Below are 19199 nucleotides of genomic sequence, written 5' to 3'. Positions count from 1 at the left end.
TTCATCAATTAAACTGTGTCCAACGAAGCGTTTTTAGAAATCTCATATAATAACACCTGGTGCTCTTCTGAAAACGACCAGCTGGTGGCGCCAGAGAACGCGTCGGAGGCGCTGCGCGTTATTCCGGAGATGCGTTGGTTGCTGTGATTTAAAACAGTAAGCCTGATTTTCACTAGTATCTTATTTTACACAATATAACTTAACATGAAAATGCAATTAATATTAACTTCTCCATTGCTGTGTATGATGGGCTTGGACGTCTGTGCGAAAAAAGAAAGTGACGAGTCTACGTTTTACAGTCAGTGAAAAAGTATTAAAGACATTGTAAAATAACTCATTAAATATCATTATGATACACAGTGCATCAATACACAGTGTCATCAGTTTGTCTTAAAGAATACAGACCGTTACGTGCGGTTTAACGCACTATTTACACGTGGTATGGAGCAGGTGTACATTTCTTTCGTACCAACTCACTGCAAAAACTTTCTTGCTTAGACTTTTTTTTCTTGTTTTCAATTAAAAATTTCTAAACATTCATGAATCAAGAAGCAATTTCTTGATGAGCAAACTAACCTAAGAAAATAGAAAAAGGTCGACCTTAATTCAAGATTATTTTTCTCACCCTATTGGCAGATTTTTTTGCTTGCTTTAAGCACTAATTCACCAAAATCTCATATTTTCCCCCCAAAACAAGACTTGTTTTCTTAGGTAATTTTGCTCATCATGAAAATGCATCTTGATTCAAGAATTTGTAGACATTTTTACTGGAAAACAAGAAAAAAAGACTAAAGAAAGTGCTTTGCAGTGCTTCCTTTTGAAAATACGAACAATTTCTTGAATCGTAAAACATTTAACGTCAAAACGACTTTACGAACGATTTACACAAAACATCATTCTGCTGGTGTTCCATGAATGATGCACATTGTGTACATTTGCTGCAGTGTAGTTACATGTAAATCATGTGTGATTGGTTGTATTATAGTCTGTACAGAAGTCTTATAATTCTTTGTTACTTGTAATCTGGAATACTGCCATGTTGGTCAGAACTGCACCCACGTGTCTCACTAACTGCACATGTGTGTATGGTTGAGAGACAATAAAGGGATTTGATTAGATCTCTTGTGATTGAGCTATTATTGTAAACAGAAAAGTGTTTTGTTTATGACGCATTTTCCTCTTGATCTTGATAGTTTTTTTCTTCGTGTGTTGTCATCTGCGTTCCTCGTGTCTTGTAATAATAATATTTACCATATGGACCCATCCCGGATACTTGACAGGGCACATTACGAGAGATTGAAAAAATAAATACAGTATATAAAATACAATTAGTTGTTTAATTTCTAAGAGATATTTAGAGGTTCAGACACGTGCCATTTAATTGATGAGAATGTCAAATTATCACACACATATATTTTCAGGCTTTAATACTCATATAGTACCTTCTCTCCAACACCTGAAATTGAGCTCATCTGAGAAAATCTCAACACATTTAAACTTCATAACTGAAATATTTAAGAACATCTAACTCAAGGTTCTCCAGAAGGTCAATTTTAAGTGATATTTATCATTCCATTATTATTATTTAATCATTTCACACGCTGAAATCACCTTTGATATAATTAATATTAAAATAACTTTATATTTGTCCCTTACCAACATAAACACATCTTCAAAGCCACTATTATTTAAAGCTTATCAAAAAGATTTATTTTATGATGTCTGCAAATATTTTGGTTAAAATAATAATACAAATGTATATGTAACACAATGAGCAGAATTCAATTTTCAATTAAATTATTTTATTTAACCTTTCAATATGTGCAATTATTTAAAAATAATACAGGCAAACATCAAATGTTACAATCATGGTCATATTTAATATAAAAGAAGAGCTGTGTGGTATTTACAAACATCAAAATAGAAATATATTGAATTAAATAATTAGTCCCTCAACTGGTTCTGAATAAAACACATTTGTTTTAAAAGCGGTTAAAAATGCTTTGAATTACACAAAGAATGAAAAAAACTAAATGTATATAAAACATTATCCACATAATTCATCATGAAGTCCACCATCAGAGGGGCTCAGGACTAAAAAATGCTGGAAAAACTCCCTGGCCTTCCTTTTCTCTACAAGGTCTTGCTTTGTGGGTGACCTCAGCAAAAGACCCGCGAAAACAGAGGCTGTAAACGAAAGAGAAATGAGTTGAAATAGATCAGCACGTGTCCATTAACATACTATTATGAGAACCAGAGTGTGGATGTAAAATGGGTAATAGTTTCTCAGATCCTTTTGGAGTAATGGAGTGCCACAGGGAGGTCTACTCCCACCAGCCCAGTTTCATGTTTATATGAATGAATTGTCAGAACAATTAAGTGACTATAGGACTGGATGTATGCTTGGTAATATCTTAATTTATCATCTTAAGTATGCTGACGATTTGATTATCTTTTCTCCAAGTAGTAATGATTGTCAACAGCTGCTGAATATAAGTGACCAGTCTTAAGTAGCACGGGAACATTTTTAGTAAAAGACAAAAATACATTGTGTGGGTCAAAATAAAGAAATATCTTTAAACGGCAAAAATCATTAGGATATGAAGTAAAGATCATGTTCCATGAAGATATTTTGTAAATTTCCTACCGTAAATATATAAAAACTTTATTTTTGTGAATAATACAACTTAGGACGACATCAAAGGCCATTTTCTCAATATTTTGATTTTTTTGCACCCTCAGATTCCACATTTTGAAATAGTTGTACCTCGGTCAGATATCGTCCTATCATAACAAACCATATATCAATGGAAAGCGTATTTGTTCAGCTTTCAGATAACGTCAAAATCTTCATTTAGAAAAGTTCACTCTTAAGACTGATTTTGTTGTCCAGGGTCACATATGTTCTTATCATGGGATCAAATATCTTGTGCAATATAAAACAAAACAAAATAAGAGTCCTGTCATGATATGTAGAACGAAAGGAGATATGGAGCTTTATTTTCCAGATTTGTATCTGGCAGATCAAGTACTAAACGTACGCACTAAATTAAAATATTTGGGACACCCTATTAATGATGAAATGATTGATGATGAGGATATGTACAGGCAGCGCCGTATGCTATATGCCCAAGCCAATATGTTAGTAAGAAAATATATGTGTACATTTTGTACCGCTTTTTATACTGCTCCTTTATGGGTCAAGTTTAAACGAGTGAGCTTATCTAAGCTTCAAACCGCAAGTAATCTGTTTGTATGTCAAGAGTAAGAACTTTTATGACTTTAATGAGAAATGTCATGTATATATGTATTTGTCGGCTGGATAATTCACAGAATGCTATTATCAGGTTGTTGTCAAATCCTAGGCAAAGTGTGATCCGATACCAGTCATCTATGAAAAAATACTGGAATAATCGTCTTTTTTAAATGTTGTGTATTGTATGTGTTGTATGGTTCTTTTCTTTTTTGCTTAATCTGTTTATTGAACTTTTATCACAATGAAAGAATACAGATACAGGAGAACAATAAAGTTATTCCCCCCACCCCAATCGCCCCCCTCAAACAAAACCTCAGTACGAAAAACAACATAAAAAAAACAAAGTCAGCACCTTGAACATATTTTAATCAACAAACGAAGCTAATGGACAGAGTCTGGAAATAAAGGTTGAATATAACACCTATGTGCTGCACATTTAGAAGGTTGTGCATTCCCTGGACATTTCCATTGATCTGAAGTTCCAGAAACGCTAAGAAATCAACATCTGATCTGTTAATTGTTCTATTTTGTCTTGATCTTAGGTTAAAAACGAAGAATTCTTGTTCTGCTTTCCACTGAAACTGGCCTGTGTCCTTGGACAAAAATAAGCAAAAAAAAAAAAAGAAATGAAAGTGCTTCGTCAACCTACCTAGAATATTGATGTCCAGACGATTGTGTGCAGAATGCTTCAACAGTTCTTGAATAAAGGCTGTTAAATTGTTAAACACATTTTTATGGCACTGAGGTAGAACAGAAATGATCTGTGGAGAAAACAAAAAGGACATCAGTTGTGATTATGATGCAGCTATTTTAATCATTTATTCAGTTGCAGCAAGCAGCCCACAGGAACAAGAAGAGCACAGGAGGAGGGATGCTGGAATTATCAATGGGGAAGGCACAGAGGGAGACTGCTGCTTATATACGCTCTTAAAAATGATTGACAGGACTGAATGTCGAGTCTCCTCTCAATCCACCGAGTCGGAGACCAGCAATCCGTGTGTCTTGTAGTGTGCACAGTGCCGTGATATGCATTGGTGTAGTGCGCTGGTGTGGTTCGACACAAACCTGTCTGCACTGGCTGCTGTCCGAGCAGCTCTCTATGCACTGCTGGTAGAAGGAGAACGGGACGACGGGCTCTGGAAGAGCCTCCAGGAACAGCAGGAGGGCTTCAGCCACTGAATGGTTACTCCCCGCTGATATTTCTCAGAGTTAAGGGCCCTCGACAGTCAGCACAGATCACGCTACAAAGTACAGTAGTTCTCGTGCAAGCGGAGCGCAGGGAAGGATACGGAGCGTGTCTAAGCTGCCCGTGTCCAGACAATCACGAATCTCCTGGAATTCGGTGCGCAGGCCGGGCTGCTGAAACAGATCCTCCTGGAACGCACACACGTCAACACACAATGAAACATTTTTCTCTCTGAACACGACAGGCTGAACTATTCCTCCACAGCAGTCTGCCATTTCAGGTTACCAAAGCAACGCGCGAGACGGCCTGCACTTCTGTCCCTCCACAGATTCCTGCCGGACCGCTGCTGTTGCTATGGAGGAGAGCTCAATGGGTGCATGACAAAAATATAAAGAGACCTGTTTTTTGGCATAACGGAAGAGATGGTCCACCATCATCCTGATCTCCTTTGGGATATCTTGAGGTTCGGAGTCGCTCGCTTTGCTCTTTGACTTCACGATCTGACAGAACACACAAACAGCACAGACGTGGGTTTAATTCCTCCCAAACATCAACTCTTCACTATACGCTTTGACCACGTTATCAAGGAAGCGTATCTCAATCAAACGAAAATGACTTTTGTGAAAACGAGGGTCTCACCAGGTCTCTGATGGTGTCCAGGTTCATGTCCTGGATAGGCGCTCTCAGCAGGCACAGGGTACTGAGAGAAGAGCCGAAGCAGCTGGGCAGATATGAGCCGGTGATGGAGATGAAGTAGTCTTTCCCTCTCTCCAGATGAAGAATCAGGATGTCCTCCAGCTGCTGCTGGCCTGAGTTCAGTCCCGGAGCTGTGGAATGGTTCACAAACACCTCGAGGTCGATGTCCACGCTGGCACCTACACACACAGAGCACAGCACGCCTCTACAGATCAACACATCGCCATCACAGAAACAACAGCTTAAGGTTCAGAACAAGATTCCTCATCATATCCTCACATTATTCTGTCTTCAGCCATATTGGAACGTGCGAGCTGTTCTGTCTTTTCAAGTCTGCAGGTTTCCCATGGATCTGAGTTACTTTGTAACTATCGCTCCGTTAGTTTTATCCATAGGTTAGGAGTGTAAGGATTTCGTTATCTAGCTGTCAATGTAACGATGATTTCATTTATGAATGTTAAGTTCTGTTTTTTGGACTAGGGTCGTTAGGCTTGTGATGAAGGAATTCACAGATCTGGCAACCAAGCTGGTCTGTTAACAGTAAAGAGTAAGCTGACTGTGTTGATATGATCATGAAAACATATATTTTATTGATGTGTAAACTCAAACATTATATTTGCTACGCTAACACCTGACAACAACGAAAGGCTATCCAACTTTTTGGGAATTAAATGGCATTCTTGCAAACTGTGAGTGACGGACGCTTCTACGTACCTGGAGCTCTTGAATGAAGCATCTAGTTATTTATATCTATGCTTTGATCATTGTTGCTATGTTCTCAGTAATTCCACCCTTACTCTTACTTCACACAGCTGTAGAGAAACATTACAGTCTCACTTCATGATCAGGAGTTTAATGATGGTGTAGAGCTCTGACGACATATATCCATTCACACTTACCCGTCTGGGTCGATTTTAAAATCAGTTCCGTTTCATCAGTAGGGAGTCAGCTTTCTGCTCCATCTAAAATCACTACAAGATTGAGTCGTTTATAACGTGCATTTGAGAAAGCTACACTCGTCAAACATCATCATTATAAATATACTTTATAATCATGAAATACCTGAAAAGCTTTGAAGAACAGCGATAGAATCATAGACTGTATGGACGTAGTGTCCGTGACGTCACCCGAAGGTTTGCATAGAGTACAAATGAAGTCTAAAGTAGGCGGAGCCAGTTGTCGGCATCTTGGCATCGCGCGTCACTCCCTGATAATCGAAAATGAGCAAAGAGGCGGGACGTGGGAAGCTCGATGTATTGGCGGTTTACATTTAAACGTTGACAGCTTACTCTTGAAGTAAATGACCTGAAACTACACAAAATATGTGCATCTGACCGCTAAATGGCCACCTGTCACTCATGTGGCCACGCCCTTAATTATGCAGAATTTTAAGGCTTAATATAATCTAAACGGATGAGTTATAAAAAAATTCACCCCCCTCACTGTTGTCATGAAGGGCAAAATTAACTATAAAGACTGAAATAATGTTTTGTTGCAGACTGTAAACATGTTTTATTGTGCTGTAAAGTTTTAACATGGAGCTCAATTACATTCTGCTCTGTTTTGGAGTCAGCCTCTAGTGGCCAGTCTGTGAATTTCAGTTTTTAGCTGTGTTGTTTTCACAAGAGACTATGGTCCCTATCATAGAATATGATCACTGGCATGGACTACTGTGTAAATCGCCCTTCTTCCATTCAGAGTTTCTGCGTGAGCGCCCTCTAGCTTTCAGATTAAGCGTAATTCATTGAGAAACTGAGCATAAAAACACACAATATATCGTGCAAGCCCTCTGATGGAGTATAGATCTCACTCTGTCGTTACTTTAGAAACGTAAGTTTAGGTGAAATCTTCTTCACTCGTCGGCTGTGAATATCTCACCTTGGGCCAGGAAGCCTTTGGCGGGGATGGCTGTTAACCAGGGCTTACAGTACGCAGGCTCGTCCAACTTCTGGATGAACTCAAACTGACACGGCACCAGTCCTTCATTGCACACCGTCACCGTCTGAACTGATTCTGCATAAACTTGACATCCTTGAAATGAAACTACAGCCAGAGCGATAACAAAGACACAGGATTAGGGCCGCGCGATGTGTCAAAAGCAAGGAATGGATAAATGAGGACGGACATTACCTCGCTCTGAGACACAGACACAGAGGGAATACAATCGTTCTCCAGCCTGTCAATGTATCGCACAATCTCCTCAAACTTTCTCTTGTAAGACTCCTCGTTCACCATCTTGATCTGTTCAGAGGACAGGCAGACGTGAGGAAGAGCACTGAGGATGAGGTGAAGGATGAAGACGGCTGTTGTTCTCACCCCTATCTCCAGCAGACAGCTGACAGGCTTGTGATCGCTGCTCTTCAGGCTCATGTGGCTCTGGTAGCGGTGCTGTTTGACGTTCTTTCCCCTCCACAGGATACGGTCACACCACGCTGGGACTCGACACTTCTCACTGCACAAACCCAAACACACAGCAGTCAAACATCACACCACTGAAGGCCTGTGAGCTCAGTTTGCACGTCTCCTCAGAGCGGAGAAATGTTTCCACTGCCTGTCTATTAGATCTCTGTCAAATTCTGCAGTGGAAATAAACATTTATTTGGCTCTCGAACGGTCTGCCAGGTGTGAAGTCTAGTGTCATTCACTGTCAGAGTTACTAGCAAGAGTCATGGCTGAAGAGTGTTTAACGTGTACCTTGTGTCCCACTGATCTGAGCCTGTGTCGTATTTATAAGTGGGCTGAAAGTTAATCTCTCCCTCAGTGAAGCCCACAAACACGGTCTCCTCATCCATCTGTCTCTTCAGCTGAAACACACACAGCATTCATACAGCTCACAGCACAACTCAACGACACCTAAGACTTATAAAGACTGTACCTGGTCATGATTGTAAAGACTCTCAAAATCCTTTTTTGCTATCAAGTCCTTCACGTGCTCAACGTCTAGGTCGCTGATTCTGTAGTTTAGATCGCCCAGCCACAACACGACACTGAAAGACAACATCCCCACATTTACACACCTACATATTCACCCGGCGAAGCGTGTAGTGTTTTGAGTTGAGCTCATACTTGTGTTTCATGATGGTGAGAGGAGGAAGCGCCGGGTCCTGCTGGTCGAACTGCATCCTGCGGCAAATGTCCTTGAAGTCCTGATTGCGTCTCTCAAACTCTTCTGTGTGAGCGGCCAGGTGAGAGTTCACCACGCAGATGTCCGAGTTATGGAAGCGGAAGCGAATGGCGACGGCACCTTTATTACCCTGAACGTGACAACAGTACAAGTGTCTTTTCATGCTGTGCATCTCAAAACGAGAGAGAGAGAGAGAGAGAGAGAGGGTTCTCACCATCCGCCCCATGACGCCCGTCCCAACGCACTCGGCCTCCACCTCAGAGATGTGAGCTGCATGCTCGGCCTTCACGTACATCAACAGCATGATGCCCACCAGCCGCACCAGCTTCACCTGACACACAAAAACAATGCTTTCATTACTTCACTTAATGATCACGTTTACATGGACGTCAGTAATCAAGTGATTTGCCTTATTCTGAGTAAACTGATATAAGGATTAATATGTTTACGTGAGTTGCTTTAAGAATAAACCTTTCATGTTCCAGTGTTACATGTGACACTACATACGTCTCTAAGCGACGCCGTTCCATGTTCCTCAATAATTTCATGTATCAACAAACACTTCGTCTTCGCCATGGTAACACAACAGTTTTTGGTGTTTCATTTATTTTCTAGAATTGTTGGCATCTTTCTTGTTTCCCGTTCGGACCAAAAATTTGCTTTCTAGCTTGAAGCTTGTTGTTTGTGTAAAAGCAAACATCGGTCCACTGCCCTGTGTGTGTGTGATCTGAGTGCCGCCAATGTTCCTATACACCAGTAATAGTGCGATTCAGGTGTGTTCATGCACCACACTTCCATAATGCTACTTAAATAGAAGTACTCCACCCGTCTTAATCACATTTGTGTTTACTGCCATTATGAGTTTAGAGGGATTAAGATCATCAAAAAGCTCTGTTTACATGCTCCATTCTTAATCAGAGGATTGACTGAATCCTGTTCATATCAGATTATTGTTGTTCATGTAAACGAGGTCACAGGTTCAGCTATTCCTAAAGTTTGACTTGTATCTGGTGATAGTGGCGACGATAGCAGCATGTAGTGAATGTGACAATGAGAGGTTTGGGCTGTTGGTCGTAGAAAGCAGCCCTACTTGTTAACAGCACACGCTGATAACACAACATAAAAACAACCGATGAACATAAAGAAAAACATAATAACAAATGTTACGCGTGACAAAATTTCAGTTTCTCTTCTGGGTCATTTCAACACATTTCTTGTGTCATTTTCAACACAAGTTTAACTGAAGATCATGCTCGCGACTGTTCAACGATAACGCCATGTACCAGCTTCATTCACCGGCGACTTGAGCGGAACAGACCTTCCTGTTCACATTAGAAGAGACCACATGATCATCTAACATGGTGTAAACATGACGGTGAGAGGGCAGAGACGTCCTTACTAAAGCGTACTTGGCATCTGGATGAAGGCCCTTGTAGACGGCTAACATCCACTCGGGTTCTTTAGGCGTGTCATTGAAGAGGAACGCCTCCTTACTGAGATCCAGCTCCTGAAACCTACAGCACAGGACAACAGGCACAGCTTTATTCAGCGCTTACTGGGTTTTGAGCTTTTTGTGAAACACAAGGTTTTGTAAGCTAAAGTAAAATCAAAAAAAGCAGGAAGGTCTTACCCCACGAGATAAAAGTCTGGAGGGTTTAATGTGGATCCCAGCCACGGACTAAGACTTTCCTTTGCATTCTGGCCGTTTACATTGTAGGTGCCCAGGAAAAAGCTGCCAGAACAGAAAGGTGGAGGCAAATGAGCACATGATCTGCACGGCAAAATGTCATCGCTGCTTGATGGAAATGTGCCCGTGTGTGTCATTCAACCCAACTCACAAAGGCAGCAGATGCAGGACAAGTCTCTATCCATAAGGTGGCGCTGCTGACGCAAAATCACCCTGAACTACATTCACATTCAGCTAGAGATGGTCTCCTAGGACCACCTGAACAGTCCTATAAATCAATTCAGCCTCACACTGTTCCCCTTCACCGCTCTGCTTGTGGATTTCAACAGAAGATTTCTGACTCAAGCAAAGCAGTGAGTGATATGAAGAGGTCTCACCCTACACCCCTGCACCCTTCAGACAACATGTGTGCTGTATATACCACAACGAGAATCAAAAAGAACCATTTCTTAATAATGCTACTGGGGCCATATAACAGAGATCAAATCTACTAGAGCTGGGGTCACACTGAAATCATCGTGGTTACTTAACAGAACAAACAGGATTTGGAGTAAAGTGGGTTGCACACACCATGTTTTAAAAAACGAACACATTGTTTATATCAGAGCACGAGCGTAAATCTCATTTAACAGTAGGGGGGACAATAAACATAAAATTTCTCAAGAGCAATTCTTAAAGGGGGCAAAAATGATACAGTCAAAATTGTACTTACTACGACACAAAGCAACAATACGTGTTATGGTTCATAGGTTTATCATCCAGACTTGCATTCATATTATAACTAAATTGAACTGTCACATACTGTTATACAAGTGAACACCTAATAAAGCCGTCTCCATTTACATCTTTTTTTTGTATCTGTTGTCAAGAAATTGCTTCCATTACCTACCCCACCTGTAAGTCGCTCTGGATAAAAGCGTCTGCTAAATGACTAAATGTAAATGTAAGACAGGAAATAAGGATAAAAACACACTACCCATGATACTACATGTGAACAATGAGTAACTTTTTAAACACTTAAACACATTTTATCCTGACAAGGTCACGATATATTTTCCCATGTAGTGCACTGCCTCCGCCAACAAACTACGTAAATAGATGTCATTTGTTCATGTTCGTGTACCCAAACAGTCAGTGACAGATGCTTAAATTCTGTTGTACTCGTTGATGAATCGACCGAGTTTCATTCAACTGCATGTTTAGCTCATCTGCCACGAGCACACACTGCACACAATAGATGAAGAGAAAACTGAATGAAAGCTGTGCACCTTTTGTGGACAAAACAGGTCTGAAATTCGCTAAATATAGTGGCAAAGTCAGGGAATTGTCACCGGTGGCCTATGTGCGCGACTGTGTGTGACACGGGACCTGAATGGCAGGATCGGTGGCTGATTGTGGCCGTTAATGATCACACATGGGAAGTGGCTTTGGCATGTGAGTTGCAGTGTGTGACGTCCTATGCAACACGCTATAGTAAACAAGCTAACGTTTACTAGCTAAGTAACGTTTTAATCGCTAACATAGCAGATTCATGGAAAATACATCAGTAATCAGCATTTTTTGAAAAACTAATTTATTAATGAATCAGCATCAACTACATTAAAGAGAATCACTTCATTTAAAGTAAATAAAATAGACTTCTTAGTGGAGTTCAACAGCCACTGATGAACTGAGCCGCATATCTTAATTATGTGATAAGTGTAAATGAGATGAACAGGGAAACGGTCAAACCACTGTGAGACGGGAGGGGGAACTTTAACTGTTTCTAACACGACAGTTCATCTGGTGTCAGCATCATTCAACGCATGTGTTCTGATGAAGAGCACGTGTGGTCAGAACGTACATGTGTCCAGTGATGCTGACACCGGATGCAATGTCGTGTGTTTGGTTACGTTACAATCTATAGAGGAGTCAGAAATCGTCCAAAACGACCTTCATTTGTGTTCTGGGGAGAAAAGGAGGTCCGAGGGATGTTAAACTACTTGAGGGAGAGTAATTAATGCAGAATTTTCTTTCTTGGCCGGAGTTCCCCTTTAACTCAGCGTGTGCAGTACTCTCACAAATACACTTGATGTGTAAACAATCTCTGCACGGCTCCAGTAACAGACGTGCTGTGTAAATGTTTTAATCTGTTAACACAGAAAGAACACACAGCATACAGAACATGTGTAAAATGATCCCTACACCCGCTGTGGGATGTTATCTATTACAGTTATACGGTTGCAGAAAATTGACTAATTTTGCCACGTAGGGTAAGTCAAACCCCAACTACAGACAAAATACAACACCGCCGTCAACTTTTAACCTTCTGCCGCTGTATCTTTACTGCCTGATGTAATAAACGTCTGGAAAGAAAACTCATAAAGTTCATTCTTAAAAGGATTCTATGAAATCAGCATTTCAAGTGCAATTTACAATTCAAAAGAAAGACAAAGTAAAACATATCGAAAACTGCCTTTTATGTCACTTTTAAGTTTCATTAATGTTCTTTAGAACAAACTTGACAAAGCTTTGTTCCAAAGGTCTTAAAAATGTCCACCTGTCTGTAAGCCCTGTGAAACCTTACATTATTACCCAGAATGCCACTACCTGCTGAAATAAAAACACTTCCTGTCATCTCAACCTCCTGTGGGGTGGAGCCATTTCAGTTCAATAATGTACATGTGTGGTGAAATTAATGTTCAATCATGTCTGTGACCCAGACGGGTGTCATGTTGGTCAGGGTGGCACACCTGTAGTTCTGGATGTAGGTGTAGACGTCCTCATTTTTAAGCAGTTCACATTTGATGAGGTTATCACGCAGGCCGAACTGCGGCATCCCCAGCATCTGATCTTTGTTTGACAGCACGGGCTGAGTGGGTCGGATCTGCTCATCTCTCACATCACCCCTCGCTCGATCCTGACTGAAACCAGACCAGACCAACACTTCAAGAACAAACGTCTGACAGTTTGTCATGAGAACCACGACCGTCACAGTTGGGTTACCTTTCCTGCAGACCGTCTCTGCTCTTCTGCTCCTGTTTGTCGTCTGTGCGTGATCTCTCTGTAAAGGTTCATCACACATCACATTATTAAACCTGCCAGACTCCACATATTCTCTTTTTGTGTAGAGAAGCCATTATCAGTCATGATAACAAGCAGCCACGAGCAGGTCAAAGTTCACTATAATATCGTGATGACATGATGGTAGAATGAACAAGGCGTTTCTCATCAGCTGATGACGCCACACGGGCGTGGAGATGAGGAATGTGGGCGGGGCTAAAGCAAACATGAGCTTACACACACACACAGCACAAACATGAGCTTACACACACAGATTTCATTAACAACAGAATGTTTTAAAGTAATAACACAATGAATCTGAGGTAAAATAAGGAATGAATAACGCATACAGAGAGATTATATGTCTGCTACACATTTATGAGTTAATATATGAGTTTAGATAAGTCATCGACATGAATGCGTTCAGTTTAAATGTGCACACATGTTATCGGTGTGTGGGACTCGAACCCATAATGTTGACCTGCTTGACAGCAGCCAAACACATGAATACAAATGTCTCTCAGCAGCGCGCGCGCACACACACACACACAGGTTCACAGAAGACGATCTATTGTATGTCTTCACATTCACTTCTACTCAGTCATGCTAAACATAAAAAAATCCCTTTACGCTAGACTAGAACTAACCGATGAAAACATCGACTTCTCTTACCAGTGACTGGAGCGGCATGAGACATTATCACTCGCGCTCACTTCAGCGCTCTACTATAGCAAAGGATTGACGCTCACAAACACGACAGCGGTCCCTCATTAATATTCATGAGATGACGCACACGGCTGGGATTCGCTCATTCGCTGTGCGTCTAGACCTTGCGCCAATCAGTGAAGTTCACTGGTCACGGGCTAAAGCCTTCATCATAGTATAATACGGACTGTTGAACACGATTTCATCGATCCAATCACGCTCGAGTGTGTGCAATAATCTCGGACAAATGCATGATGTAAATGTTTAGCTGTCCAACTTTTGTAAAGTTTCTCGCTCCACTCGGTCTGTATATTATCAAAATATCAACTTCAAATATAGTTTTTCATAGTCTTGCTTTCAGTTAGATAATCAAAAGACATGTGGGTGTGTTTTTCAAAAAAATAAACATTCTCAACAAACAATTTATAAGAAAAAGGCCTGAAAATGAATGAATGAAATGTATTTGAAAACATGTGTGTTCAGCAGTTCTTGGTTTCCACACTGAATATAGGCTCAGAATGCTAAGACTAAGTAAGACCTTTCTGGTTAAATAAAATAATTATAAAATGGTAAACGTAAAAAAATACAAACAAATGGAAGGGTCATGCTTTCCCATATTCACAGTTTGTTCAAATTTTGAAATTCCACATATACCCGCAGTTATAGCGTGACCCATAAACACTGCAGTGCAGGCTACTGTACCAGGATCAATAATGTTCTCTGACATGTGTTTGAAAGGATGAGGATCATTAATAGACACACACTGTGATGGCATGTGGATGTACCGGTCTGTTCACTCAAACAAGCTGCACTCCTTGAATGTGACGGAAGGGGTTATTATTGCTATAAAACAATGAAGAATCAAAGCAAACACGCCAGCTTTATATCAGAGAGCACAAAGATCCACAATCCACCTACAGATCACATATCACACTCTTACCTGATCTCTTACTACGACTCATCACAGAAGATCTTGACGTAAGTGATGGTAAAGACTTTCTTAATGATCTTGCCCCTTTCGACACCTTTCGATACTTGGCGAGCCAATCGAATTTAGGTTTTACCTCTGGATACTGCTCACAGGCATCTATAAGGTCAATAGAAACATCGACTTGGTGACATCACATTTAATAATCCAGTTTAATAACACTTAAAAAGAAAAGACTGAAATTTTCAGATCAAACTTTCTCTGTTTTCAAAAACATAAGTGTACTGTAGTGTACAGAGGAAGAGAGGAAAGATCTAGAAATAAACGTCCCAGTTCAGCACTGAGACGAGTATAAAGGAGAAGCCTCTTCTTTTCTCAGATGTACGTGTCTCTCTTTCACGCCACTGTATACTAGCAAACTATTCAAGTTCTCTTTTGTGCGCAAGTGGTTGCTGATGTCTGAGTTTCTGCTTACCTCGCAGTTTTCTCATATTCTTCCTGTTACTGAGCACATCTGCCGGGTCTCTGATATTCACACACCTCCAGCGGTCGTCAAACGTCCCTCAGAACATCTCCTCTCAACCCCCTCAGATCTCAATCACGTGAATGCATTTGATTTGACTATATGTCCACCGATTCATGCAAACTAGACTCTTCTATCTGACACTTACTGAGCGTTCTTAAAATCTCAAACTCAGACGAGCCAAACTCCGCCTCAGACATGCTTCAGTTTCACTCTCTCTCTCGATCTGTCTGTCTTCCTATTCGCCGTACATGCTGAATGTGTCTGTTGCCAAGAGTCCAAATGTCCGTGTTCAGACTGAACTTCTTGAGTCAGTAATGTGGAGGGTGTATCTGGACTTTCATTCAAGCACGTGTTGAAGAGCAGCATTTACAGCCGGTCAATGAATGACAGAGATCAGATCAGTCGCTCGCCGTGAATGACTTTCAGCATTACAGACTGTTTCATCACTAAACAAACTTGTTCAGCAGGACTTGATACACAGCGAAAAGAATTCCCGCGGATTTCTTTTACATAACTTTGTTTGACATGTGAATCAACTTCTATCTCATGAACAACTGAACACGAACGCATGCACAACAAAAGAAAAAAGCATCGCCTGAATTCCCCAGTTGGTTTTTATAAAGAAGTCATTCTCTAAGCCTTTGATAAAGTTACCTGTCGGGTTTGAATAATTGCACAAACATTTGAGATGCTCAAACAAAGCCACATTTCTGCTTGTCTAAAGCATGATGGTATGTGTGATGTCATATGGTACATTAAATATAACCTACTCACTGTAACACTGTGTTATCAGAACTGACCTGTATTCAGTGTGTCATGCAGAGGGTGTGTCTTACCACTCCACGCCCGGTTGACTTCACTGAGAAAGAGACGCGCTTGGGAACCGAAAGGCAACCTCAGCTCCAACTCTTCAGTTAAATACGTCACTCGCACACGAGTGTCTGCACCTACAACAACAAACCACTGAAGATGTGATGACATCTTTGCATTTGACACATGAGTCTGAATGACATGAGTGATGTTCTAGCAGTTAAAAAAAAAAAACACTCACCGAGCACAGCCAACTCATCTGGAGATGAAACTGATGAGAGACAGAAACCATAAGAAACTCACACGAGCACATGTATACATCTCAACTCAAGTGCTCGGCTTTACCTTCAACAACTGAAAAGTCATATGAAATGGGAACGATGTCATCCAGTGTGACATCATCTCCAGTGATGGGCATTCTTCTGTGGCAATATATAAATATCCTGAAGAAGAAAAACAGCAGAATGATTAAATAGGCCGACTGCTTCCTATGATCTGTGTAGAGCACATCTGAGAGTTGGGCTGTCAGGATGATGAAATTTGGCGATCAATTGTCTAGTAAATAATTCCAATTATGGTGATTAAATGTCTGTTTAAAGGCTTTGCAATTATAACCATTCAATTTATTGATTTAAGGAATAAAATAAAGATATATTAAGAAATGTGAAAATCCTGTAAATAACTAATCACATTCCCTACAGAGTGACCATAACAGAAAAGAGGGCTGTCTGTCTGACTGTCTGTCTGTCTGACTGTCTGTCTGTCTGTCTCACTGTCTGTCAGTCTGACTGTCTGTCTGACTGCCTGTCTGTCTGTATATCTGACTGTCTGTCTGTCAGTCTGACTGCCTGTCTGTCAGTCTGACTGCCTGTCTGTCAGTCTGTCTGTCTGTATATCTGACTGTCTGTATATCTGACTGTCTGTCTGTCTCTCTGACTGTATGTCTGTCTCTCTGACTGACTGTCTGTCTGTCTGTATATCTGTCTGTCTGTCTGTATATCTGACTATATGTCTGACTGTCTGTCTGTCTCACTGTCTGTCTGTATATCTGTCTGTCTGTCTGTCTAAGGGTCTGTGTCCACCGAGGCTCATTTACGCGGCTGAAAACTTCTGCTCAAAGTTGAGCACTTTTCAACTCTGAGCGCTTGGTCGAACGCCGGCACCGATCGTGGGAAAAACGTCAACTGATGTCTTTTTTAAAAAGCACGGTGTTACCGTTGAAAACAATTGAAAAAACACGCCGGCCGTAGTCGTAAACGCCTCGGTGGACACACGGCTTAAGGCCCGATTCACATTTCGAGTCTTTTTTTTGCGCATATTCGTTATTTTTAATGTAGACACGCGGCAGCCGCGCGGAAATATGGGGCGACACGGTCACTACAGAAAGGTGCAAGCGCACCGCAGGTCATGTGACAAGAACCAACTAGCCAATAGAACCAATCTCTGTGAAAATGAAGACATGATCACAGCAGAACTAACTCTAGTAGCACTATTATAATTTTAAGGCTCTATTTTTACCTGACATATGTGTTCTGTGAATGACAGATACAAATAAAAGGTATTTGTGTCCAGTTGAAAAGTTGTTGTTTGTATACGCAGACATTTGAAATTTAACACATTTTAGTTGCAATACCGCGAAATCGTGAAACGTTCGTTATGAAAATCTCATACCGGCCCTAGCAGCAAATCTGGAATCACTTTAATAAAACTCATAAACACTTAAAGTACAAATCTGATACAACTCAAATGATAAGAACCGTAACGGTGTGTGCAGATCAAAGACGGTGTGTGTATATGATGCACATCAATCTTGTTTTCTAAGGATTTACAATCATGGCGGTTATCTGAAATAATAGCGATTATATCAAATAATTGCGATGAAACGATTATTTAATAATTGTGACAACCTTGTCAAGAAGACAGACACGTTGGTTTTCGTCCTGTTTACAACTAATAACTTAGGTATTTCTTTTCATTAAACATATGCACAATTACACGTTATTCAAGGAGGCAACATCTTTTTTTTAAACACATTTTTTTTCACATCTTTTTTTTTAAAATGGGTGAATGTAGGTTTGATTAGTTATGTATTATATTATCTCAGTCCATAAACTCACGCGTGTTCATTGTTGTGGTGCACGAGCCCCAGCAGTCTGCTGTTCTTCACACCCTCCAGCATCGACACACACTCCACTGCATGAGCAACACTGTTAAAGACGTTTATTACAACACAACTCACGTCTGCTATCACTGACACACATACGCACGCGCACACAACCGCGCACACACACACACACACACACACACACACACACACACACACACACACAACTGCATTTTCCTTTGTCGATTGAAAGTGGACATTTAACTTTACGACAGGAAAACAACAGGCGTGTTCTTAGAGAAATAAATGCCAAAGACGAATAAAACCCATTCGTAAATATTTACTGTCGGTCATTTGAGATACGGTCAATATTTAGAGAAGTTCAACCTTTCACAATCATCTTCAGTTACTAAAACACAACATGCACTCGGTGAAAGTAATGAAACACATTGTGATATATTTCTGTGTCTTCAAAGGATATTATCACGCAGTTTTCTTCTGTGGTCAAAGTCTCCTGAATGGCCACTGACTGATCCATTACTCAGTCTGACCTCAAGTCTCCTTAAAGACGAAGTGAACACATCCCGATGATGAAGACTTCACACAAACAGTGTTCGTCAATCCGCCTCAGTGCCACGAACACATCAGTGAGGCTGATAACATCTCCACTAAATCCGGTCAGAAGGTATGGTGGTCTTCTTATTTTCTTCTGTAGAAACACTATTTTCAGCCCTAAAAGGCCGAACTGCAGAAAAACCAAACTTGATAGAATGTTAAATCCCACCCCTCATTCACCGGTCGATAGATGGCGCCATAAACACACGCGCACCAGAGCGCAGGCCGTGACGCCCGAAATCATGCGAGAACGCGCACGGCGCCCGTGCACATTTACAGAGTTTGGTGACAAATTGTCGTAACGCCCGAACTTTTTATAGTTCTTAAACATCTCTAGGGTGATTATTATTTCCTTGTAACATCAACATTGTAGTGTAGCCTGTATTTAGCTCAAGTCAAATTTGATATTATATCATTTATTATATATTATATATAATGCAAATAAACACACACAAATACATTCATATAGTTTACAAAATATTTCCGAATTATCACTGTCAGAAAGTTCTAGAAATGTCTA

The 19199-nt window shown here is 40.7% G+C and overlaps 1 protein-coding gene across 1 annotated transcript; it reads right to left on the bottom strand.

Annotated features, from left to right (window-relative positions):
- Positions 1-1780: 1780 nt before the first annotated feature.
- inpp5b (inositol polyphosphate-5-phosphatase B) lies at positions 1781-18842 on the bottom strand. The gene is given in 24 exon segments (XM_056762014.1): positions 1781-2187; positions 3906-4017; positions 4322-4449; positions 4546-4630; positions 4841-4942; positions 5082-5317; positions 7017-7145; positions 7148-7181; positions 7269-7379; positions 7455-7590; positions 7833-7942; positions 8014-8125; positions 8205-8392; positions 8477-8593; positions 9662-9776; positions 9893-9994; positions 12682-12852; positions 12935-12992; positions 14637-14783; positions 15987-16097; positions 16202-16231; positions 16306-16403; positions 18078-18157; positions 18546-18842. Coding segments are annotated over 24 exon segments (2709 nt in total). The 5' UTR covers positions 18603-18842; the 3' UTR covers positions 1781-2047.
- Between the last annotated feature and the right edge of the window lie 357 nt (positions 18843-19199).

The sequence above is a fragment of the Triplophysa dalaica genome, chromosome 12, assembly GCF_015846415.1.
Source record: "Triplophysa dalaica isolate WHDGS20190420 chromosome 12, ASM1584641v1, whole genome shotgun sequence".
In the NCBI taxonomy this organism is placed as follows: domain Eukaryota; kingdom Metazoa; phylum Chordata; class Actinopteri; order Cypriniformes; family Nemacheilidae; genus Triplophysa; species Triplophysa dalaica.
This window is presented reverse-complemented; position numbering and strand designations above follow the sequence as displayed.